We start from the raw sequence: 22,622 nt of genomic DNA, 5'->3' as shown, positions 1-22,622 counted from the left end.
TAGATACTGTAGTTTTTTTTATAAAGAAAAAAAAAAGAGTTGGGCTTTGTTTGGGCTAACAAATTGAGTGGTTCCCAATCGGAGCCTAGACCCAAAAGACATGGATTCTACTTTCTTTGGGCCACACCAACAGATTTTGTCTAGTACTACGACAATATTGAAACGATACAGAGAGCAGGGAGTTTTTGCCTAGGTTTTGGAAAGCTTAACCAACCACGACGCAAAGCTTAGCAAGCGGTTTGCAGCACAGCAGAAGAACAAGATGGAGGAGAGCAAGAAGCCTTTTCAAGTGGACCTGGGAAATCTCTTGGCTTTTAACCCTTTTCACAGCTTCCCTTCCGTCCCCACTTCCAGGTTTACTCTCTTTTTGTGCTTTGTAATTGTAGTTTTAGTAGTAATTTGTTCTTTCTTTCTTTTTTATATCTTCCTCTTTTGTTTTTGGGGTTTTCTGTTATATGGGTATTTGTTCCTTTTCTCTTTGAGGGTATTTTTCATTAACAAAATGATAAATTTCTGGTGCAAAGGAGATTCGGAGCTATGATATCAATTATAATGGACATACTTTGGATACCATTTTTTCCCCCAAAGTTTGTTTAGTCCTTTTTCAAAGCATAGACTGCCCTTTGTATATTTGATTCTTTGGTTTGTAAAGAAGTTGATCCTTATGTGTTACTTTCTTGATCTTCTGTCTGCTGCCCAATATGCTTAGGGATGAGCTAGTTACGGCATGTCTAGAGGAGGGTACCAAATTAGTTCAAGCAGTTGCAGATAGTCTTTTTAACTTACCTTCGACTGAAGATGTAGATGGGCCGCTTGTTAAGCTGCCTTCCCCAACAACAAGACTTCCAAGGGAGAAGCATGTAAGCCTAGCCATTTACTTATTCTCTTTTGTACTACTGTAATTAAAGAATAAGTATCTCCTAGCCAATGAATCTGAATTTTATCTATTTACTTATTCATTTGCATTATAAAATCTATTTTTTAAGGTGGCCTGAAGCCTGAAATGCTTTGTGTGGTTGTATTTTCAGCTTCCAAAGCCTAAGCCGCCTACAAAATGGGAGGAGTTTGCTAAAAAGAAAGGTAATCCATTTCACCAATCATCTGAAGTCTATATGGCTATTTTAGAATTTTGAGTTTATCCTCATTTCCCCTTTTCTGAAGATCATTCTGTTTGCTTGTCCCCTTTTGAGATATCTTGTAGGTATAAAGAAACATAAAAAGGACAAAGTTGTATGGGATGAACAAACTGGTACATGGAAACGTCGCTATGGTTATGATCGTGTTAATGATGATAAAGACATACCCATCATTGATGCCAAGATGACTGATGGTGAGTATGAATGAATTGCTGCCTTATAGGAGATCAACCAATAATATCTATATTTGACTTTTTAATTGTTATATTATTCCTTGGGAATAAACGATTGTAAATGCCCTTTTAGGTAATAAATGTACTACATATTGAAGTGATAGGCCTTATAAGTTTACAAGTATTGGACATAATGGACCAATTTGATTTTGTTGATCATGATTGTTGCTTTTTGCAGAGCCCGGAGTGGATCCTTTTGCAAAAAGACAAGATGATAAGAAGAAACGAGTTGAGAAGCAAGAGAAGAATCGCCTGCAGAACTTGAAACAAGCTGCAAAAGTTGGTGCTTTGCCAAGGTTTTGCCCATCCATTGTTTACTAGTTTTATATATATGTAGAAATTGCCATTGTTATTTTCAAGGCAGTATAGATTTTTCCTTTTCATTATCCTAATCATATTTCACCTTATGGGTATAAATAAGTCTCTCATTAGGTTTATTCTACATTTAACATCGTTAATTCTGCTCTAACCTGTAACTCCTGTTCTTTGATTGATTTCCCTTATACCTTAACATCTATTTCATTTTACTGGTTCAAGGTTTAGCCTGTGTTTCCAGACCATGCCTATAGGAAGTTCTTATAGACGTCATGGGTTGCGTTCTTTTCTATAGGCAGCATTTCTCTGTCTATATTGCTCTAGTTATTGATGAGAATATCTGACTGGTTATTTTAGCTTGTGTAAACTAGATTTTTTGTTGTGTTCATTGCTCCTGGTCCAGTTCTTGCAACTTCCAAGAGGATACACTTCTGATTGCTGCCATAACCCATTTCTTTTCTTTCTAATTTCTGGTTTTAGAGTTTGACTGTTAGTTATGTTTTTGTCGAGTTGTTTTTGATTTTGAAATGGTTTGCTGCAGCCATGTTCAGCTTGCTGCTACAGCTTTGCCCATAACAGGAACCCAAGTTCCACCTAAGAAAGTTACTAAAGATGAATTGGGGAATGTAGCTGGGATGGCTGCTACTTCTACAGCCAGTGGTGGGAAATTCGATAGGAAGTTTCCAGGAGAAAAACCTGCTAAAAAGCAGGGAAAGCACCGCAAGGTTTGCACTCCTGGCCTTTGCTTCAATGTAATTATTTCTCAAAAATAATAATGGCATGCTTCAATAATTTGTCTTCTATTTTCTTCAGTTCTTACCAGTCGTTGAGGGATCAGGGATAGGCTCACGAGAGAAGGAGCAAACTGAGAATGTTCTGAACAAGCTAATCTCTAAGCATTCCCATGAGATACTTAATGTTGACAAGGTAAGTGTGAGCCATGTAGTTGGGTTCATCTGGTGGTAAATTTGACCTTCCATATGGAAATTTGCTGATCATCTGAGCCTGTGTTGTTTTGAAATCAGGCTGTTACCATGTACAATGTGAAGAAAGAGAAGAAAGCAAGGAATAGAAAGAACCAAGAAGGGAAGTCCTCATCAGGTTCAAACAAGTTGAAACCGAAAAAGCAACTTCATAAGAAGACTGCAAAGAAAGGATCAGGATCATCCAAGAAAGGGAAGGCAAAATGAAATTATTAGTTGGTAATCATTTTGGTAAGCTTGTAGAGATTCGGGTAAGATACAATCACAATTTTGTTTACTGGGAACAAGAGAGTTATATGTACCAAATGTTCTGACAATGTTTTAAGACAGGTTAAAATTTTCATAGAATTGATTCTGCTGGCTCCTCTTGAGTCCTCCCTTTCTTTTCTCTTCTTTGCTTCATGGCAACGACTACTACAAATCTCAAGGCTAAGAAAAATCTGCAACCCCCACTTTAAAATTCGGGTTAGCTGGACAAGGCAACGATGGTGATACTGGAATTGCTTTTAACCGCGAGCTAATCAGGATTCTTAAACCAGAATTTTATCGGCAGTCTCCGTGTGGCTCAAAAGATTTTTGAGATCTGCTTATCAGTGCTTGAAGGTTCCCCTGGCTCAAAAGTATAAATTTTATCTGAATCTTGTAGCAAGAAATGCAGTATCTCGTTCTGAGATTCAATGAAAAATACAGACAAAGAACTGCAAAATTTTGAGTTACTATTTCCTTATCCTCCTTTAAAACGAGTAAATGTAGAGCAGTAACAATCCGTGAGACAAGGTGATTGTCGCTGTCGAGGTTACTATAGTTGTTGTCCTGTAATAAAATACTAGGAAAAAGCAAGGTACTTTTAGCAATAGTAAGCTTCACCGGAATACACCAAAAAGGTGAACAATTGGAATAACGTTGAAAAATATATCTACCAAAAAGACGTTTCCTAGTTCTATTCAATGTTCTGAGCCATTGTCCAAGGCTTAGTTTACCAAACGTAAAATTGAAACTCAAGTATTCAATTAACAACTCACGCTATAAGCAAAGTTTAACAACATCAAATTTGGAGAACCTACCCTTTTCCAGAAGAGGAGGGAGCGGGTAGGAGGGAAGCAAAAGATTTTCTTTTATAGTAATATAAAAATTGCTGCAATTGTTTAGTCATATAATCTTAAAAGTCAATCAGAATCGTTCCAATGTTTTACAAAACAGGAGAATTGAATTCATTTATTTCTCAAGTATTTTGTTTCATTCCATGTATGTGATCCTGGTTTTGGTAATAATACATAGAAAGCGTTTTTATTGAATTGACCTTCCACGCCCCTTGAAAATTTGTGACCGTTCTTTCCAGCGAAGGAACACCTTTTAAAAAAGAGCTTAAGCCGACACTCTAGACTACACGATTCATCAGCTGAACCATATTCTCTTAATTCTCTTCCGTCTCCTCTCTAAAGTCTTAACTTTTGGCTTTGGAGGGAGAGGGGAAGAGAGAACCTCCTTTCCTCTCCACTTCATCAAACCCATCTGGTAATCCCAATAAACCTCGAATATTTCAAATACCCTTTATTCTAAATTCTTTATTCTTGCAGCTGTTTCTTCTTGTATTCCTCTAGAAATTCCTTTTTCTGTTTTCTTAGCCAATTTATTCAATACCCATCTGCTAAAATTTATTGGGTAAACTTTTTTGAGAATACCCATTTGCAAAAAACCATTTCTTTACAAAACACAAGTTCATCCGTGTAATTTAGGACGAGAAAGGCGGTTAATTTCTTTTAAGCTATAGACTAATGGCTGCTGAACAGAGTTTACAAGTTGTTCAACATGGCAACAAAGACGTGGTTTTTAGTAGTTCTGGTATTAAGATTGAATGCTCTTTTTCTCATAAGAGGGTTAGTTTGAAAGCTCATGGCTTTTTCGCAAGTGTTAATCAAGCTGGGATGGGATTTGCTATCTCACCAAACCCTCCGACTTCGCTGGAGAATACTGCAAAGTTCCCCTATGCTAGCCTACATACACAATTTGTTTCAGTCCCTGAACCTGGATTTCAGCTTGAGAAGGTTCCACAACTGCTGTTGGATGATGAACTTGAGATTGCTGAGAGGGTGGTGAAGAAGAAGAAGGAGAAGAAGGGTGGCTTGAAGTTGAGAATTAAGATTAGAAATGAATCATTGAGGAGGTTGATGAGTGGGGCAGTTGCAGGTGCTATATCTAGGACTGCTGTAGCTCCATTGGAGACCATTAAAACGCATTTGATGGTGGGGAGTTGTGGGAATTCTATGGCTGAAGTGTTTGATAACATCATGAGGAGTGAGGGATGGAAAGGCCTGTTTAGGGGCAATTTGGTGAATGTTATTCGGGTTGCGCCAAGTAAGGCTATTGAGGTGTGTAGTTAAGGACTTCATTTCTTACGGTTAGATTTTTTTATTGTTCATCATGTTTTGGACTTTAGTAATCACTTGCTTGGTAAATTGTTTGCACACCATTGTGTGGTTCTCGTCCTCATATGCTTCCTTTATTTACTGATCTGGTATGTATTTTCCTTTTTGTGTGTGTGTATTTTGACGTTTGAAGGTCTAATTTTCATCCTAGGATCTTTGGTTTGATTTTCTTTATTTTGTTTTTGTGTCTCGAGGCTTGGTTTGTAGGTCCATAAATCTCAAGATTATTAGCTAGACATCTACTGGATAGAATTGATAGGGCTGTCTCTTTGGTTGCCAAAGAGGAGTTACCTACCATGCGTCTCTTACTGTTTTCTGTTGGGGTCGTAATGAAATTGCCATGTAAAATCAAGGTTGTTTTGATACTTGATGGTGGGATTGCCTGCTATTTTACGTGGGTAACATACAAGAGTAACAAACAAAGGGATGAAGAAAAGACCCTAAAATCAAACAAGAAAATACAATCTGAGAAGGATCAAGATCTATCGAATCATTTTCTTCTCCCCTTCTTGTTTCTCTCTTTATTGGTTGCCGTATCTGATACAATAAGGCTCCCCTTAATAGGCTTATATGGTCAAGATTAATTTCTGGTTTTCTTCTCTCCCTTCCTTTCATCTGCTTGTATTTCCTCTTTGGCAAATCATCTGATGAGCAGAAGACGTGTCCAGACAAATTGTAGCAGCCTTCTTCCATTTGTGTTGTTGGTTCCTCTATGTCGTTGCCCATGTCTGTACATATCTAATTCTGGTCTAATTCTCTAGGTGTTTTACAAAAACTATCTTGCATTCAACTGATTTAGTCTTTATCCTAAAACCATGCTATAATTTGTCTTTTATGAACAGTAAACGCTTATCTTGTTGGTGGAACCTGTGTGCAGTTATTTGCATATGAGACTGTTAAGAAACAGTTGACACCTGAACATGGGGAACAGCCCAAACTCCCTCTTCCAGCCTCATTTATTGCAGGTGCTGTTGCTGGAGTTAGCTCTACCTTGTGCACATACCCTCTGGAGTTACTCAAAACTCGTTTAACTGTCAAGGTGAGCATATACTTTGGGAAGGACTGGTAAACTAATGAACATTGCTAATTCTTTATGTAAAGTATCTTTACTGCGTACCGTTTTGTTCTGATTGCAGGAAGACTACAAGAATCTTTTGGATGCCATCGTAAAAATTGTGCAGGCAGAAGGGCCAGCAGGACTCTACAAAGGCCTTACTCCTAGTTTGATAGGAGTGGTTCCTTATGCTGCCACTAATTATTTTGCGTATGATACATTAAGAAAAGCTTATAAAAAGGCTTTTAAGAAAGAGGAAATTGGAAATATCATGACTCTTTTAATTGGATCAGTAGCTGGTGCAGTCTCAAGTAGTGCAACTTTCCCACTTGAGGTAGCTCGAAAGCAAATGCAGGCTGGGGCTATTAATGGAAGACAGTACCATAACATGCTTTATGCTTTGACAAGCATAGTTGAGAAAGAGGGAATCCCAGGCCTTTATAGAGGCTTGGGCCCAAGCTGCATGAAATTGGTCCCTGCAGCTGGGATTTCATTCATGTGTTATGAGGCGTGCAAGAGGATACTAATGGAGAAAGAATCTCTATGATATCCCTTGAAAGTAGTGCTTATAGTTTTGCTACATGGGATTACGGAGAGGAAGTAGAAGCATGGTAATGGAGAAGCAGTCTACAATGTTTTTTGTGTTTTAGATTTTGATAATTCTTTGGAGAGAATTATCTCTATGTAAGATGCTTCTTTAATTGGTTTTCCAGGATAATTTCTTCGTAATTTGGGAAATAAAAAATTCTACTTCCATTTCTTCTGAGCTTGTTGGGGCGCCATGGTGATTGGAACGTCTTCCAGTGTTTGTACCATTGCATGCTCTTCACTGCAGAGGAGCTGGAATTCAATGAAAAACAATTTTTGGCTGTATCATATACATTAGAATTTTTGTGCACTTCCATCTTAGAGTGGAAACACAATTTTTGTTAATAAAAATATGTTGATGTGAAATAAATAAAAAAAAACACATTCAAATGGTCAAAGTGACTAATAACTTTATTTTTATATGTTATTTTACCAATTAAATTAATGTCACTTTATTGATAGCATCAAACTTAACAATTGACTTTCGTGTATTAAATATTAATACAGATGTTTAAAGAGCCCAACTGCACAGATAAGATATCCAAAACCATGTTTACCTCTTTGCAAGGAGAATGATGATTTGATATGATAAGTGAAATAAAGCAATTTTGTCCCTGCATATTTTTCTTAAGCTCCAAAACGCATAGGATGGGGTGAATTCAACCACTGATCTCGGAAGGGAAAGGGCACAAGGGGATTACATGAAAACATATCTGCCAAAGGTGCAGTGTTATGTGAGGAAAGGACCACTTCAAATTGCAGCTTTAGTATTCTTACATCCCCTTAACGGTTGGAAACATTGTGCAAGCCAGATCTTAATTGCAACAACATTAAGTCATTAACTACCAATATGTGAAGAAGGTTAAATCACAATTGTCTTTCATCTACAAAGGCAATAGTTCAGGATGATACCAAGATTGCATAAACATATTGAGAAAACAGAAGCCAAATAAATCAGTTAACAAAATTGAATATTGAAAAGAAAGAAGATTTTTTTTTTAATTTACCATCCTAGCAAGACCAAGATAACTCAAACACCTACAATGTGTAAAAAACCTAAGTGTCTGAACCAATACTAGGGCATTAAAAACTGACCACAGAAACTAACAACAAACTTCTTCCAAGTTTCAACTCTGCTCCTCTCCATCCACAGCATCTCTTTCTTCAGCAGAAGCTGCCATTAATTCATCAAAGTTTTCTGTCTTTCCCAGCAATATCTCAATCTGAGAAAGAACATCAAAAACATATCTATCAATACTCGAGCTAGGAGGAAGAACAAAACTCAGCATTACAATGATTAACACACTATGATTAAATAAGCACCAATAAAAGGAAATGTCAATAATACAAAATTTGATTGAATTTCCCTATATCAATTATAAAATTTCACTTTATTAGGAGAGAGAAAATGTATCTCGGCTTGCAAATATGTTTTTGCATAAACCATGGCATATCCAAAAGGAAGCATGAAAAGCTAATGCATGAACTTACCTTTGCTTTTTGGACAGGCCGCCCTCTAGAGTCCTCCTTCATATCAACTGTTGAGGTCATGATCTCTGCACAGGTGCAGGTTGATTCCCATGATTATAAGGACTCAATAGTTATATTAATGCATGTTTTTCTTGAAAAAAAAAAAGTGGAAGTCATCTTACTCTTCTCAACAGCCAAACCATTGTTTTTCAGAATTTCTGCAATCGTGACAACCGTCGCAATTGCTGCATATATGATACAACCAATAAACAAATGATTTAGTACAATTCTCAGAATGTAGCACACACAATAAATTTAAGTTCATCGATGAAAAATTAGATCCAAAAAATATACTAGAAGCACCAGCAACAGAAATATTACGTCACAAACACTTTGCAATAGAGAAAAAAAAGTTGAGGAATGCTTCAGAGCATCTTCAGTGCACAATATCCTCATATGAGCAGGTGTAAAACAAACAACTTATCAATAGCTCCTGAGTAAAAGCAAGAGGAAGAGTGACCAGATTATTTAAAAAAATCTGGTGCCATAGCCTTCATGGAAATTATAATTTACAAGTATGTACTGAGCCATACAGCTCCAATAAGTAGTGACGATAAGACAAATTAAACAAACAGCAAAACCCATATCTGAGAATAATCCACTCATATTCAGATCTGAGAAAAAGGTAAAATGAAATTAAAGTATAAATTAGAGAACAGAAGAAGTGATTAATACCCATGCCAAGTGCGGACAGCTCCACCTCATTGTGCTGTTGCATATACCTCTGCAACCAAAAAGATAAAAAGGTTATCCTAAGATGATTGTAATGCATTAATAAAGAATTTAATCCGCTCAGTTGTAGCTAACACCTTAAACCTAGATCCCTAATAGTTAAAAAAAAATTCCAGATAAGGAAAAACCTAAAATCCACCGAAATTTCTCCGGTGTTATTCAAATTCAGCAGATTATTTTCACAGAATAGGATGCAAAATTAAAAAGGAGAGTAAGCAGAGCTGGGCAGAAAGTCTAGGAGAAGTAAAAAGGAAGAAGAAACAGGAGAAACCTTGGCGAGATTAACGTAGAAAAACAAGGGCTTTTTGGTATTGGAGACTTGAATCCGGTTCTTCTTGTGGGAATCGGCGCCCAAGTTCATGTTGTTGACTCCTTGGGTGATTTCTTCCATTTTGAGACCTTTGCTACTCAAACCCTAACACCCCAAAAACCTCTGTCCAAGTCTCTGCGTATTGCAGGATGATAAATGTGCGGAGGAAACAAGTGAAACACCGGGGACAGCAGAGCAGAGAGTGAAAATGGAGGCCCCAACAATCTAATTGAAAGCTTTGCGCTTTATTTTTTGAGCGCTGTTTTAAATTGATGAATCCTCTTGTGGTGGCTACTGACTGGCTAGGGTTTCTTGGGAACTGGCCTTTACGATAACAAAAAAAAAGAAAACACCTTAATCGTAGTAATCATTTTTATTTTATTATTACTACATAATTTCTTTGAACTTTGAAGGTCCAATAATATTCTTTAAATAATAATTAAAAGAAATAAAAAATGGTTTCTTTTTTCTGTGGAAAGTACATTATTTTCTTCAAGAATAAAAATTAAATTATTACTTTAATAACTAAGTACATTTTTTCTTATTTTCTCATTTAGAATTACTTTCCATTTTACTTAAAAAAACGTTACTACTTTTTCGTTTTTGGCATCCAATCTTCTCTGCTCTTTTAGATACGTTTTGTCTAATTTCTTCATTTAAAAAATTGTGCCCCTTTATTTTTTCTAGCGCATCAATTCCCATCCATTAAAAGGGCATTTGGATTTTTTGTGGTGATTAATCTCTCTTTGATATTCCCAAAAAGGATAAAACCTCAAAGCCCAATCAAGGAGACTAGTTCACAAGCCCAGTAACTTTGATTTGATTTGGGATTTGACCAGATGACGGCTCCGGTTGAGACCGACTCAAACCATAGTTACAATCTGACGTCTGAACCTTTTAAAAACAACACGAAAGTAAAGAAATATTTAAGTTCTTGGCAGGACTGAGAGTGGACGAGTCTGGTATTGGTACCACATTTCACAATCGTTGGCTTATTACTTGATTATACAGTAAACACAATTCCAAGATAACATACTGCTTCGCATCCAATATGATAAGTAGTAATATGAAGATATAGATGTAGATGGAGCTTCACAGCTTTCCCAGAAATAGTTCCTTCAGAACAAAAGACATGACCAACAAACATGGCAGCCATCAAAGTCAGCTTCTCCATATTCAACTGTAATATGCTAACCCCATAAGAGTCTGAATAGGTGTTCATCAGATCAAAAAGAGGGATGTTGAAATATAAGTAGTAACATCCCCAAAACCAAAAACAAAAAAAATTGGTAAAGATTTTAGTATATCCCTGGAACCAGGTAGATATTTTAACTATGAGAACTGTGTTTCTGAAGCCTATGTCCAACCTATACTTAGGTCTTCAAAAGCTATTGTATTCTAAGCTATTCATATACCATGTCTATCAAACGAAGCCACAAACAAGGAGGATGCAAGTCTATTCCCATCCACTGGCAACAACCTGCCCATGACTATATGCATATTCACGTGGCCCAGCACCATCAAGATTTTCATTCCTTCCAACCAAATAATCGGCATTAGCAGATGTGGTACAAGGATCAGCATAGATGCCAGCACTGCCAAGAAAAGTTTGGGCGTTAGCACTAGCAGCAGCATAATAATCACCAGTGGCAGAAACAGGGTGAGTATAATTGTAAGTGCTCGAGTGGTAATTGTTCTCATTCCCAGATGGAAAGCCCTTTCGGAAGTCATAACCACCAAACTTGCCTCCAACACGTTTAGCCCAACCTCCACCGCTAAAGGAGGAATTCTCTGCATATTGGTTTAGCCAAGATGGCACTTCCTGGTTTGATTCCCTCATTAATTCAGCCAGTGACTTTGCAAGAGGCAGGTTCTTGTCACTGAAGAATGCTGTAGCCAGGCCACAATTCCCAGCACGGCCTGTTCGCCCTATCCTGTGCACATAGTCATCTATGTTTTTTGGCAAGTCAAAGTTAATGACATGTGCAACATGAGGGATATCAAGTCCTCGTGAAGCGACATCCGTAGCAACTAAAATTGGAGTGGCACCACTTTTGAAGGATCTCAGAGCTAGCTCTCTTTCCTACAAAAATTTGATAAATAAACAAAATTTTAAAGAGGCACTTGTAAAGAAATAGATCAAATTGAGTAGATTAAATTTACAATTACTTCATTTTGTTCTTCCACCTTGAGGAAAACCAATCATATGATGATCAAAATTGCTTCTCCCATGAATTGATTTTAATGCTTCTAAATACAAACTATTAACATAGAAAGCATTACTTTTTCCAATTAAGATGATTGTTAACTCCATGAAGAAGACAGCAGTAACATATTACATTAATCTAGGCATATTAAGGTGGCAATATTACAATAAAGCAAGGGATAAACTATGATAGCAAGCTAACCATCTGCACTTTGCCACCATGTATTGCAATTGCTGGAAAACCATTCCTTGACAACCAGTGTTCCAATTCATCTGCGCCTCTCTTTGTCTCCACAAAAACAAGAGTTAAAGGATGCTGCAAAATATTAAGTAGGATCCGTTTACCAGCAAGTTTAAAGACACAGGTGTCATATAATCCAACATGTTTGAAGTTTCCCGCCAATTTCTTTGAAAGCCAAAACTATTACATTGCAAATAAAGGCAGACACTAATTGCACCTTACTACGGCTTCCATTGTACTTTTGAGCATGAAGAAGATTCAAAAGGTGGTTTCTTTTGTCCATATCCTGAACTATTTCAACTCTCTGTACAATCAAATCTGTGCTTGAACCAACCCTTCCAACAGCCAGAAATACATAGTCTGAGAGGAAATCAGAAGCAAGTTTCTACAAAACAAAGATAAGGAGTTTACAGGGAAGAAGACGAGCACATTAAAATGCAGGTTACATGATGTGCACAAAAATACGAGTTAGGCTAAAGCAGACCACAAATACAAGAATAACCCACCTCATTATTGCTCATATTCTGATATCATGAAACAAAATAATTTTGAGAACTTAGCTAACAAAATATAATGCACATCAGGATAGAGTGGAAACCTGTATTTCATCAGGAAATGTAGCACTGAAAAGCATTGTCTGCCTTGTCCCAGGAGGAGGCATGTCCATTTTCTCAACAATCTTTCGAATCTGAGGCTCAAAGCCCATATCCAACATTCGGTCTGCCTCATCTAAGGCTAGATATTTTATCATCCTAAGAGAAACTCTGGCTCTCTCAATCATATCCACCAACCGCCCAGGAGTTGCTACTAAGATGTCAACACCTTTTTCTATGTTACGAAACTGAAAAAACACAACATTGCATCCAATACACATTAGATCATACATAATGATTGAACCGTACAATCTGTGGAGACAACAAATAAGCAGAAAAGATAGAATAATTAGTCTCACAAACTCGTAAAGAAATAACCCCACTGAGCACTGCATCAAAGAGTGCCAAAATGCAATAGCATACAGAGCCATAAACAATATTTTAATTGATTGAAAGAAAAAGTATATAGACTCGAGAGAAGCACCCAAACCTTTTCATTGAAAAGAGAAGAACAAAAACAACGCAAATAGTTGCAGGTCATAACGAATTTAAGATCACTCAAAAATCAGCATCATTAATACCAAAATGGATCATGGTGAAGCTAAGGCAAAGGATACCTGCTGAGAAATAGGCGTCCCTCCATATGCAACAACGATTTTAACCCCAGTCCTATAAGCAAACTTCTTTGCCTCCTCATGGGTCTAATCACAATTAACAAACCAAACCAAACAATAATACTAAAATTCCAACAACTCCAGCAATTAAACAGAAAAAGAAAAATCAAAGACCACCTGACAAGACAACTCTCTGGTAGGAGCCAAAATAAGAGCAAGAGGACACGCCACCTGGCTTCCACCAGGAATACTCAGCAACAACCGATCCTTCAAAACCCCACAAATTATAGGAAAACAAAACGCAGCCGTTTTCCCTGACCCAGTTTGTGCACAAGCCATCAAATCCCGACCCGCAATCACTATAGGAATAGCATGCCGTTGGATTGGAGTTGGCTTCAGGAACTTGCACCTCTTTATGTTTTGCTTCAAAACATGCCCCAAATCGATCTCGGCAAAGGTCTGCACCGGCGGCGGTATGTTCTCGCCGCTTGCTTGTACAGGAATGTCCTCGTAGGCGCCGAAGTTGGTTTCGTTTGTTCCTTCTGCGGTGTCATCAATGACCTCTAGTTCATCGAACTTTTCATCGTCCAAGTTTGGTTTTTGGCGGTTGGTGAACGAGGGTCCACGGCCGCGGCCTCGACCTCCAGAGTTCCGAGCGGTTTGAGGCAAGCTGAAACGGTTGTAACGTGGGCGAGTTAACTCAGGGGTGTCAGCATCAGTAAAGACAGCATTCGCGTTTTGGTGTCTCAAGTGAGGAGGGAGGTAGCGAGGCCTGCTTGGGCGAGTTTGTTTCCTGGTTGACTCTGTAAACATATCATTCCGAGTCATTTTTCTGGTGTTTTCTTTCCCTTTCAGTTAAAGCTTGAGGAAACAAAACCGAGCAAAGACTAAAAAGCTAAGAAATGTTATGAACCGGAAAGGGATTTCTGGTTTTGTGGGTTTTGAGAAAAAAATGAAGGGTCTGTAGAGTATATATAGGTGTAGTAAAAAAGGCGTAGAAAAACGAGCTGTTTCTGTTTCCCTATTTGTTTCCTTCCCCAGAAAAAAAAATGGAAGTCTGTCTCCACTCTCCAAGAGAGGGGACACGATTGTCAAAGGGAGAAAGCAAAATGGCGAATCTCGGAGATAGGAGAAAAGGTGCGTGAAAGGATTTGTACGATGGTTATTAACGTTTCATGGGAAGGGGTAACGTGGGAGGAGGACAGAAAAGGTGGAATGCTAAAGGGCTTGCTACGTGTGTGGGAAAGGAAATATCTTTGGAGGTGGTCACGTGTCGAGATGGTATTGGTTGCTATTATAGCCAGCTATTGGGCTTGGAATATGGGCCAATTTGTTCTTCTGCCCTTTCATGCGGCGAATGGATGAAGAAGGCTGATCATGGTTTTCGATCTTCATTGCATTTTCGTCGTCTTAGTTCTCTTCTTTTCTTGACATAAACTAGGTTGATTACTTCATTTCTGTTGCACAATTACACAAGCAATTAATATTACAAAAGATAATTCCAATTATTATGTCACATTGAATGAAGCTATGAAGGGTGATGTTACTGTAAATGATGGGACCTATTTTCCCTTTTGAAAAACTTCAGCAATAAAGCCATTCTTGAGCAGAACCAAAGGTACCTTTCTAAACTTTCAGAGGAGCAAGACTACAAATTTCTTCTCACATGAAGGTCACAAACTGAAACAATAATGGGTTATGGCTTGTTGCCAAAGAAGTAAATATTTCCTTTGTTTCAAAAATTATTTTCAAGTTTCAACCCTCAACAGTGGCCTCACTTAAGCCCTGATGGAGTAGTCTACCTTTTGGTATGCCCACATGTTGCAGGGCATTGGCTCTTTAGTTGTTCATGGCACTGAAAAAATGACCAGAACCTGTTGGGGAAACTGCATTGTCTTTGTTAAATGTCATGTTGTTTGTATGGCATTGTCAATTCAGTGTCACTTTTTTTTAGCTTGTCAAATTCACAGGAAAAAACTCTTCCAAAATCAGGAAAGAACAAAAAAGCTGAAACATTGATGAGAAATACGACTTGGAGCAGGGATCAGAAGTTGTCTACTATAGGTAGGGAGTGAACAGCCTTAGCTGTGAGGCACTGAAGAAAGGAGTCAGATGCTGCAGTAACCCGAGCAGGATGCTTTTCTGCACACCATGAAATACTAGTAGAGTGCAATGGTTAAGTTATACTAACATCCATATTGCTCTCATAAAAAGAAAATTCATCAATAATTTTCATCGGGAGTTCAAATTATGGGGCACCCTCCAGGATTTCTTTTGCTCGGGACTTAGTCTTACATTGTTCATCCTGTTTTGAAGAAAAAGCACACTGTAATGCTAAAAAATCATCAATGGTAAAGTTGTCCTCTAAACCCTCACAAACCTCAGCAGGAACGCTTGAAATGACTAATGAGGAAATTAAGCATTGTAGTAAGAAGACAAAAGAGAGGGTTTTACATCATATATTCACATGTGTTGCTTTAATGGCAAACTTGCCTTTGAGGGTCATAGGCTTGTTGCAGTGTCTACTCTGTATATAATGCAGAGACTTGAGAGTGTAACAAAAAGACGGATTTATCCACATATAACCACAAGGAACAAATACTAAATTAGAAAGAGACACCAAGGCCCCCTTTCCTTGAACGCCGTGGTGGAAAATGGTCTTGCATTGAGCATTGTTGAAAGTTTGAAGCACTAGGAAAAATGATACATTAATTCAATCCAACGCCCTCAAGCATTAGTTGTAAAAGTCTGTAATAAAAAAAAATGGGTGCTTAAAAACATTTAGGAAATTATCTGAAGAATCTAAAAAGGCTAGAAATGGTAGCAGCACTATCCCATGGACATGGACATGGATATCCCAGCCATGGCACAATGGCGGCCTACCAGTTACCCGCTAGTAGGCTAGTAGTGATTTTCAATTTTTGAATTGAGAACCAGGACATGGCCAACAACCACAGTGCTGATTACTCTGCAATTCTGTTGGGTTTATTTTCCATGTTTCCTGACTTCGCTTTCAAAAAAGACCGGAAAGGGACCGTGCAGGGGATCACATCGTTTTGGGTTGCTTTAATGCCAATCTGGTTCTGGGGGAACTCAGTGTACCAGATGCCTGTGCGGCTCAGCCAGTAAAGATAAAAAGCTGAACCTTGACGTACATGCAATGGCTACCTGCCTCTAGTATCTTCAGAAGAAAGCTCCGTTACACAACAAATTGAATTTTCACGAATTCGAGTAAAAATGGGATTTTAGAGGTGAAAAGTGAAAACTACTACAAAAAGCTAAATGATACCCCATACGTGACTTTAGTCAACCAACCATATTGTCTCACATATATAATTTTGTTTCAACATTACGAAAAGGCATGAGGGAATATTATTCATAAATACTTCGCCGTCAAGATTAGGAATCATAACGGCCCAAGGGAACAAACAAGCACGCATAAAACACATGCTCATGTACCCATTTCTGAGCATTTGAACTAAAGATTATAACATCATCAAACCTTTCATAGGAAGTTCTCAACAACCTTTGCTGGCAACCAAGGTCTTCCACAATTGCATCAATTGCGACAAGCCAAACATAAAACATATATAATTGAACAATCGTGTATGCATGAAAATTACACCATATGTATTGCTTCCTCTTAAATATGCATGTAGACTTCGATGGAAACAACTCATCTCTCTGTTATTTGGTCAAGATCATCTGATCATGTTATAAAAATGCCGGTTTAGCTTGCGAAACATTGTCTGTGGAGCTACTTTCTCTCAATAGACGCTTCTCTTCCTCCTCAAGTCTTTGCAACCATTTTAGTCCAAGGTCACATCCAGCTTGTGCTGCTACTTGAAACTGCTCTTTTGCCATTTCAGCTGGGTCTGATGAAAGGCTTTCTACATTCTTCCTTGCTCTTTTGGCAGCAGAACCCCTCATTGAACTCAGTTTTGTTAGGCATTCTGGGACTTGAACACCTGAGAAGTGGCAGGGAGAATAGAACCATTTTAGAATTCAATTCAGCATATGTCAACCAAAACTAAGATGTAAATAAAGTTTCCACTTCTAGATGGGCCCTGTTATTATGATAATAAATGATCTCCAGATACAGATAACTACCAGTTAAATTCATATCTATCATTAACTATTAAAAAATCAGCCGCCATTTTGTAATATGTTTCTCTTTTATCTTCAATTTGAGTCATCCCCATTAATATGAATTACAAGATAATATGATAACCTTCTGAAAACTAATATGGTGTCAAAGGAAAATTATGAGAGGTGTGCGCATTTAACCTCTAAGTAGCAGAGTTCCATATGCTATGGCTGCTCCAGCATGTCCCTGCATATATTTAAAGGATAGAAGGTAAGATCTGTTCATTATAGTACACACCAGTTGAAAATATAATAATAAGATTCCACGTATGAATTAGAACTTGTAACTTTCTTGCTTTTTGCCGATAAAAATATTGGGCAAATAAAATACAAATGATATACCTTATCATTTTATAGCACCACAGTTAGTTAAAATAAAAATAAATCTACTTTTGCCACTGTTTATAGGAAGGAAATTTAATCGGGCACCATGGACTATCACCTACAACTACCACCAGAAGTTGGCGGGAAATTCTGGCACGAATTGCTCATATAGAAAAGGAATCCCATCTCCTTTCATTACAGACATGTTCATGATTTAGATCTTTCATTTTCAAGTATAACTATTTGATTTTGTTGAGTTGAATTTGGAATAAAGTATTAAGAAATGCTTTATTTGGTAGCTCAAGAGGTTCAATTAACAAAGTTCACAATTCCCAATTCGCACTCCATGAACACTTAGCTATGGCATTCAACCTGAAGAAGTCCTTCCAAGAGTTCAACTAACTTCCAATAAAGTAGACTGTTAATCTGGATACCTCTGTTGGACCAATTCCTTACTCAACAGACCCAAAACCAATTTTGACGATCATGGAAGAATTCCCAAGCATAAAGGATCCATGTGCGTTAAACAAAACCACAAGTTATAAGAATAAAGAGAAGCCTTACTTTCTCTGATGCCCTGTGGAAACACCATAATGCCGAAGCAATGTCTTTCTTCACACAGTCCCCTGTCAAGTATACAGCACCTAGAAGGTAAAGAGCACCTGGATGCAACTATGACATAAGGAGTTTTAGTAAGGCTTTGAGAGATATCATAAAGGCACACATAGAAGTGACTATTAAAGAAATGTACCTGGTCAACAGCTTTTTCCAAATAATAGAAAGCTTGTTGATCTGATTGGACATAGTCATTCTGTCCAAGAAAACAACCCAGAATATTAAGTCAAAAGATATCATGTGCAGTGCAGACAAACTTACAAATTACAAAGACACAATTAGGAAGTAAGATCTCCTTAAAAGAGTAATTGCTTGACAAAATTTGTTAAATCAATATTCGCAGTTCATACAAACTGCTTAAACTACTATAGTAGTGATATTTTAGGAAAAAAGGAGCCTAACCTCAATTCTTAGACGACAACCCAATTCATATTGTGCATCAGGATCACCCATATCCGCAGCTTCGACTAACAAAGCAGCTCCTCTATCATAATAAGGCAGTTAGTTTTAACAGTCATATGCATTAACATAGTCTAACCTAACTTGTAATATTAACAAGATGAAATCAGCATAAAGCATCCAATATGAAAATCAAACATAATATATCATATGCATAAAAGCAAGAATCACAGACAAACATTCAAAGTTTGAAATGTATCAGCACACTAAACCATCAAAATTTCAATCAATGTGTGAGCAAAAATGATTTCAATACAATAAGTAAACAACCTTACTTACATGGCTTTACATGCTCCAGGAACATGGTACTTCAAATGCAATTTGGATAACCAATACCTAGCATGTGTATTGGAATTATCAGCCTCCAATGCCAACTCAAAATTCTCCTTTGCTGCCTAAAGCATTAAAATTAGAAACATAACGAAACAGAAAAATTTTTGCAATGAACAAAAAAAAAAGTTTCCAATTCCCATTTAGTACCCTAAGGAGAGGAATGAGGCGTTTATCATTGCGCTCGCAGTAATCAATGACTCTGTCAACTTCTTTCAAAGCACTCCACCCTTTTGCTATCAACTCCATCGCTTTCTTGTTCCTGCTATGCATCTCTCTCTGTAACAACAAGAAACCCACAATTGGAAATTAACCATTCAAATGAAAAATGGATTGGAAAAGTGAGAAAATTAAGGGAAAAAAGAGAGAAAAAGACAGATGACCCACGTGTGGGTTGAACTGAACGAAGCTGAGAATGGCATGTTTCACTGTTGATTTTGCGAAGAGCGGTCTTAGCATCTTCACTTCGAGTGACTGAGTTGGGGAACTGAGCGGATATGGCAGCTCTTGGCGAGTTGCAGGGTCAGTAATTTTACTGAAGCCCTGATGCATTTGCCTCTTAGGCTCTAACTTTGAGTGGTCCCAATGGCCTAACCTTAGCCCAACTACATTGGACCGGATGATCCATCTTTAGTTGAAACCTATCAGTTTGATGTTAAACGACTAACTCTAGGCTTCTAATTTAATTAAAAGACAATAATTAAAAATTTCATAAATTATTCAAAAAAAAATTAAAATTTTAATATTTGATTAAAATTTTATATTTTTATTTTAAATTAAATAAATTTTTATATTTTTATTTTAAATTAAATAAACTCTTATAATTAATAGTATCATAATCTAACACTTTATTTAAAAATAAATCTTTGTCAACCATTTATTAAAGTCGAATCATTACATGCCATTTGGCATTGGTCAGCCAGTCGTCACTATTAGGACTCTGCTTGGGGACTGTAGACAGGGAGTTCGATTGGGGAAAAATTAATACTTTATTAGTAAAATTAGGTTAAGTATTAATGCTTAAGTGGAGAAGGAAAAAGGACATGTGCCTTGTGCAGACAAGTCAGCTTGGCTTAATTGTAGTCTTATCCAAAATTTTGGACAATCAAACTCTGAAACATTTTGAAATTGAGGCATAAAAGGAACGCGGGATTGAAAACCAGGGAGAATTTTTGGAAAAAAACGAGAAAACGTTTAAAAAAACCAAATCTAACAAAAAAAATCCCATTTTTCCTCCAACAACAGCAGCAATCAAAAATAAAAAAAAAATCCTAAGTTCTTAGCAGCCAACCACCCTAGCCACAATTAAAAACGAAAATCAATCAAAAAACCACAATCAACAACAATAAAAAATACATACAAAAAATATACAAAAAGGAGAATAGGAGGTCTGATCTAGGTAGAGAAAGGGAGATTTTGGGGGCTAGATCTACCGATCTACGACGGGGGGAGAGAGAGGGAAGATTGGAGTGAAGGTCGGTGGGGAAGCTATTAGTGGGAAGAGAAAGAGAGAGAAAAGAAGATGCCGGCCACTGAAAAGAAAAAAGAGAGAAGAAAGAAAAAGGATAGAAGAAAGGAGAGAAAGAAAGAAAAAGGAAAGAAAAAAGGATAGAAGAGATCGGGGTTAGGGAGAAAGAAGAGGAAAAAGAAAGAGAAAAAGAGGAAGAAAAAGTAAAAAAAAAACAAAAAACAAAAAGTCAGCTTGGGAGAGCACCTAAACGGTGCCGTTTCAAAGGAATAAAATTTTTCCTTTTGGCCCTCCCACGGTGCAACTGGCAGAGCAAGCTTGGTGGGCTATGCACAGATTATTTGGGTCATTTTTAAAACCCAAGTCAGGTAAAAATTCAATCCTTTTCTTTATAGACTCATTATGAATTATGTTATTTGGATTTAGTCCAATTCATTGGGTTGAATATGGAATTAGATGATATAAAATTAAATTAAATTACTTAATATAGTGTCTTAAAATTTTTAAATAATTTTTTTTAAATATGGAAGTTAGTATAAACAATAAATATAAAGGTGAATGTTGATAGTGAAAATAATATAAAATGTTCTAAATAGTTTGTTAGTCATAAAAAAATTAAGATTTAGAAGAACGTATCTATATGTAAAATAAGTAAATAAATAGTGAGAAAACCAATGATAGATTTAGCTTAGTTAAGAAAAATCATAATAATAATAAGTGAATGAGAATAATAAGATAAAAAAAAGAGGAAAGAAAAAATATTTATATTATAAATATATTCAAATACTTATAAATATAATATATAATAAAAATAATACATGATAAAAATATAAAATTATAAAAAAAATAAGATGGCTATTTTAAGTAATCCGATGATAGGACTTTACCTAAAAAGAGGCAAAGAGTTACTTCTTTCGGGTGGATTTCTTAGATGCGGAGTTCGAGACGGATTTTTATCGAAGTGTCGAGATAAATCCAAACTCTAAACTCTAATACCCGTTAACTCAAATAATCATTGTCAAAATATAATAAATAATAAAATACATGATATAAATATAGTTATTATAAAATAATAATAATAATGAAATAATTATTTTGAGTGATCCGAGGATAGAATTTCACCTACAAATGGGTAAAGAGTTGCCTCTTTCGGGTGGATTTATCAAGAGTGGAATTCAATACGGATTTTCACCGAAGCGTTGGGATGAATCCAAACTCTATACTCTGATGCCTATTAACTCAAATAATCGTTGTTAAAAAATAATATACATTAAAAAATAATAAAAAATAATAATATGAACAAGGGAATAAATTCCCCTAAATTATTAAACATATAATTGCATGAATAACGAACTAATTAAGTTCATAATGCGTTCATGTAGACATCATCATTTTATCTTGTCATAGCACATCGCGATTATTTTGTTAATGGGCGAGAGTTCCGATTATGGGATTTCCTTGAGGAGCTTGTAGAGACAAGTTCTTCCAGGGATATTTCTAGGTGAGGAAAATTTCGAGACTTCACCAAAGCGTTGAGATAGTCTTCGAATGATTTTCCAATAAAAGATGGTCGACCCCATTATTTAAAACAAACAAACCATGACATCATTTTATGCTTGCATCATGTGCATATGTAAAACTGAATAAAAGACTCAATCAGCCAACTTGATAAAAATTAGTTAATAAGAAAGGATTAAGGAAATATACGAATAAAATCAAAAGTAAACTATAATAAGATAACTTAAGATTAAATGGTACCGTTTGTGGAACGGGCACTACGGAGGTGCTAACCCTTCTCCGTGTGTAACCGTACTCTCGAACCCATCTCTAAAAATTGTAGACCAGTTCTCGTTCTTTTGACGGACCTAAAATTAATTTAGGACTTCGTCGATTAGAACAGAGTTAATAGATGACCAATCGCACCTAAAAAAAATGACTGGTGGTGACTCATAGCTATTTTATTTTCGCCCACGTCTAGCAGACGGGTTTTCGGACCTGAAACGTTATGACAGCTTAACGAAATAGGGTTAAGAAATCTAAAATGTGAAAACAAAACTAATTAAAATAGCAAAGATAGTTAGATAAAAAAAACAAGGTATGAACGTATTGAGGATGATGATAATGACGTGATAAGTTAATATATTATAATTAATAAAGACATAATATGTTAATTTAATATGATAAGATAATTATATAATATTTTTTATCTTTTACATTAATATCAGATCAGTGTCATATAAATATAAAGTAATAAATGATATTTTAATTAATAATAATTAATTAATAATTAATTATAAGAATTTATTTGATCAAATATAA

General features: G+C 36.5%; 5 protein-coding genes across 5 annotated transcripts; 2 read left to right on the top strand and 3 right to left on the bottom strand.

The window, feature by feature from the left end:
* On the top strand, positions 158 to 3,055 carry LOC18588740 (ribosome biogenesis regulatory protein homolog). The gene is made up of 8 exons (XM_007013351.2): positions 158 to 354; positions 710 to 860; positions 1,029 to 1,080; positions 1,202 to 1,330; positions 1,548 to 1,665; positions 2,226 to 2,409; positions 2,498 to 2,611; positions 2,710 to 3,055. The coding sequence occupies exons 1-8, from the start codon at positions 263 to 265 to the stop codon at positions 2,872 to 2,874; spliced, it is 1,005 nt and encodes a 334-aa protein (XP_007013413.2). The 5' UTR covers positions 158 to 262; the 3' UTR covers positions 2,875 to 3,055.
* LOC18588739 (adenine nucleotide transporter BT1, chloroplastic/mitochondrial) lies at positions 4,048 to 7,020 on the top strand. Its single transcript, XM_007013350.2, has 3 exons — positions 4,048 to 5,036; positions 5,971 to 6,132; positions 6,230 to 7,020. The coding sequence occupies exons 1-3, from the start codon at positions 4,443 to 4,445 to the stop codon at positions 6,692 to 6,694; spliced, it is 1,221 nt and encodes a 406-aa protein (XP_007013412.2). The 5' UTR covers positions 4,048 to 4,442; the 3' UTR covers positions 6,695 to 7,020.
* On the bottom strand, positions 7,551 to 9,719 carry LOC18588738 (uncharacterized protein At2g34160). Its single transcript, XM_007013349.2, has 5 exons — positions 9,269 to 9,719; positions 8,941 to 8,989; positions 8,388 to 8,450; positions 8,227 to 8,291; positions 7,551 to 7,958 (listed from the first exon to the last, which is right to left on the bottom strand). The coding sequence occupies exons 1-5, from the start codon at positions 9,386 to 9,388 to the stop codon at positions 7,863 to 7,865; spliced, it is 393 nt and encodes a 130-aa protein (XP_007013411.1). The 5' UTR covers positions 9,389 to 9,719; the 3' UTR covers positions 7,551 to 7,862.
* Positions 10,347 to 14,131, bottom strand: LOC18588737 (DEAD-box ATP-dependent RNA helicase 52). Its single transcript, XM_007013348.2, has 6 exons — positions 13,139 to 14,131; positions 12,965 to 13,048; positions 12,353 to 12,595; positions 11,972 to 12,139; positions 11,716 to 11,829; positions 10,347 to 11,390 (listed from the first exon to the last, which is right to left on the bottom strand). The coding sequence occupies exons 1-6, from the start codon at positions 13,787 to 13,789 to the stop codon at positions 10,764 to 10,766; spliced, it is 1,887 nt and encodes a 628-aa protein (XP_007013410.2). The 5' UTR covers positions 13,790 to 14,131; the 3' UTR covers positions 10,347 to 10,763.
* LOC18588735 lies at positions 16,315 to 19,488 on the bottom strand. Its single transcript, XM_007013345.2, has 8 exons — positions 19,223 to 19,488; positions 18,986 to 19,114; positions 18,785 to 18,900; positions 18,449 to 18,530; positions 18,183 to 18,242; positions 17,996 to 18,103; positions 17,249 to 17,294; positions 16,315 to 16,929 (listed from the first exon to the last, which is right to left on the bottom strand). The coding sequence occupies exons 1-8, from the start codon at positions 19,385 to 19,387 to the stop codon at positions 16,676 to 16,678; spliced, it is 960 nt and encodes a 319-aa protein (XP_007013407.2). The 5' UTR covers positions 19,388 to 19,488; the 3' UTR covers positions 16,315 to 16,675.

Source organism: Theobroma cacao, chromosome 9 (assembly GCF_000208745.1).
Source record: "Theobroma cacao cultivar B97-61/B2 chromosome 9, Criollo_cocoa_genome_V2, whole genome shotgun sequence".
In the NCBI taxonomy this organism is placed as follows: domain Eukaryota; kingdom Viridiplantae; phylum Streptophyta; class Magnoliopsida; order Malvales; family Malvaceae; genus Theobroma; species Theobroma cacao.
The sequence above is the reverse complement of the archived record's forward strand: the minus strand, read 5'-3'. Positions and strand labels throughout refer to the sequence as shown.

Coding starts and splice junctions, on each gene's coding strand:
- LOC18588740 (XM_007013351.2), top strand. CDS start 263: ATGGAGGAGAGCAAGAAGCCTTTTCAAGTGGACCTGGGAAATCTCTTG. Junction 1,081..1,201: donor GGAGTTTGCTAAAAAGAAAG/GTAATCCATTTC, acceptor GATATCTTGTAG/GTATAAAGAAACATAAAAAG. Junction 2,410..2,497: donor AGCAGGGAAAGCACCGCAAG/GTTTGCACTCCT, acceptor TATTTTCTTCAG/TTCTTACCAGTCGTTGAGGG.
- LOC18588737 (XM_007013348.2), bottom strand. CDS start 13,789: ATGACTCGGAATGATATGTTTACAGAGTCAACCAGGAAACAAACTCGC. Junction 13,049..13,138: donor CCAGAGAGTTGTCTTGTCAG/GTGGTCTTTGAT, acceptor AATTGTGATTAG/ACCCATGAGGAGGCAAAGAA. Junction 11,830..11,971: donor ACAATGGAAGCCGTAGTAAG/GTGCAATTAGTG, acceptor AATATTTTGCAG/CATCCTTTAACTCTTGTTTT.
- LOC18588738 (XM_007013349.2), bottom strand. CDS start 9,388: ATGGAAGAAATCACCCAAGGAGTCAACAACATGAACTTGGGCGCCGAT. Junction 8,990..9,268: donor TCTACGTTAATCTCGCCAAG/GTTTCTCCTGTT, acceptor TTTTGGTTGCAG/AGGTATATGCAACAGCACAA. Junction 7,959..8,226: donor GGCCTGTCCAAAAAGCAAAG/GTAAGTTCATGC, acceptor GTTCTTTCTCAG/ATTGAGATATTGCTGGGAAA.
- LOC18588735 (XM_007013345.2), bottom strand. CDS start 19,387: ATGCATCAGGGCTTCAGTAAAATTACTGACCCTGCAACTCGCCAAGAG. Junction 19,115..19,222: donor TCGTTCAGTTCAACCCACAC/GTGGGTCATCTG, acceptor TTGTTGTTACAG/AGAGAGATGCATAGCAGGAA. Junction 17,295..17,995: donor TCCACAGGGCATCAGAGAAA/GTAAGGCTTCTC, acceptor AAATATATGCAG/GGACATGCTGGAGCAGCCAT.
- LOC18588739 (XM_007013350.2), top strand. CDS start 4,443: ATGGCTGCTGAACAGAGTTTACAAGTTGTTCAACATGGCAACAAAGAC. Junction 5,037..5,970: donor CGCCAAGTAAGGCTATTGAG/GTGTGTAGTTAA, acceptor ACCTGTGTGCAG/TTATTTGCATATGAGACTGT. Junction 6,133..6,229: donor AAACTCGTTTAACTGTCAAG/GTGAGCATATAC, acceptor TTCTGATTGCAG/GAAGACTACAAGAATCTTTT.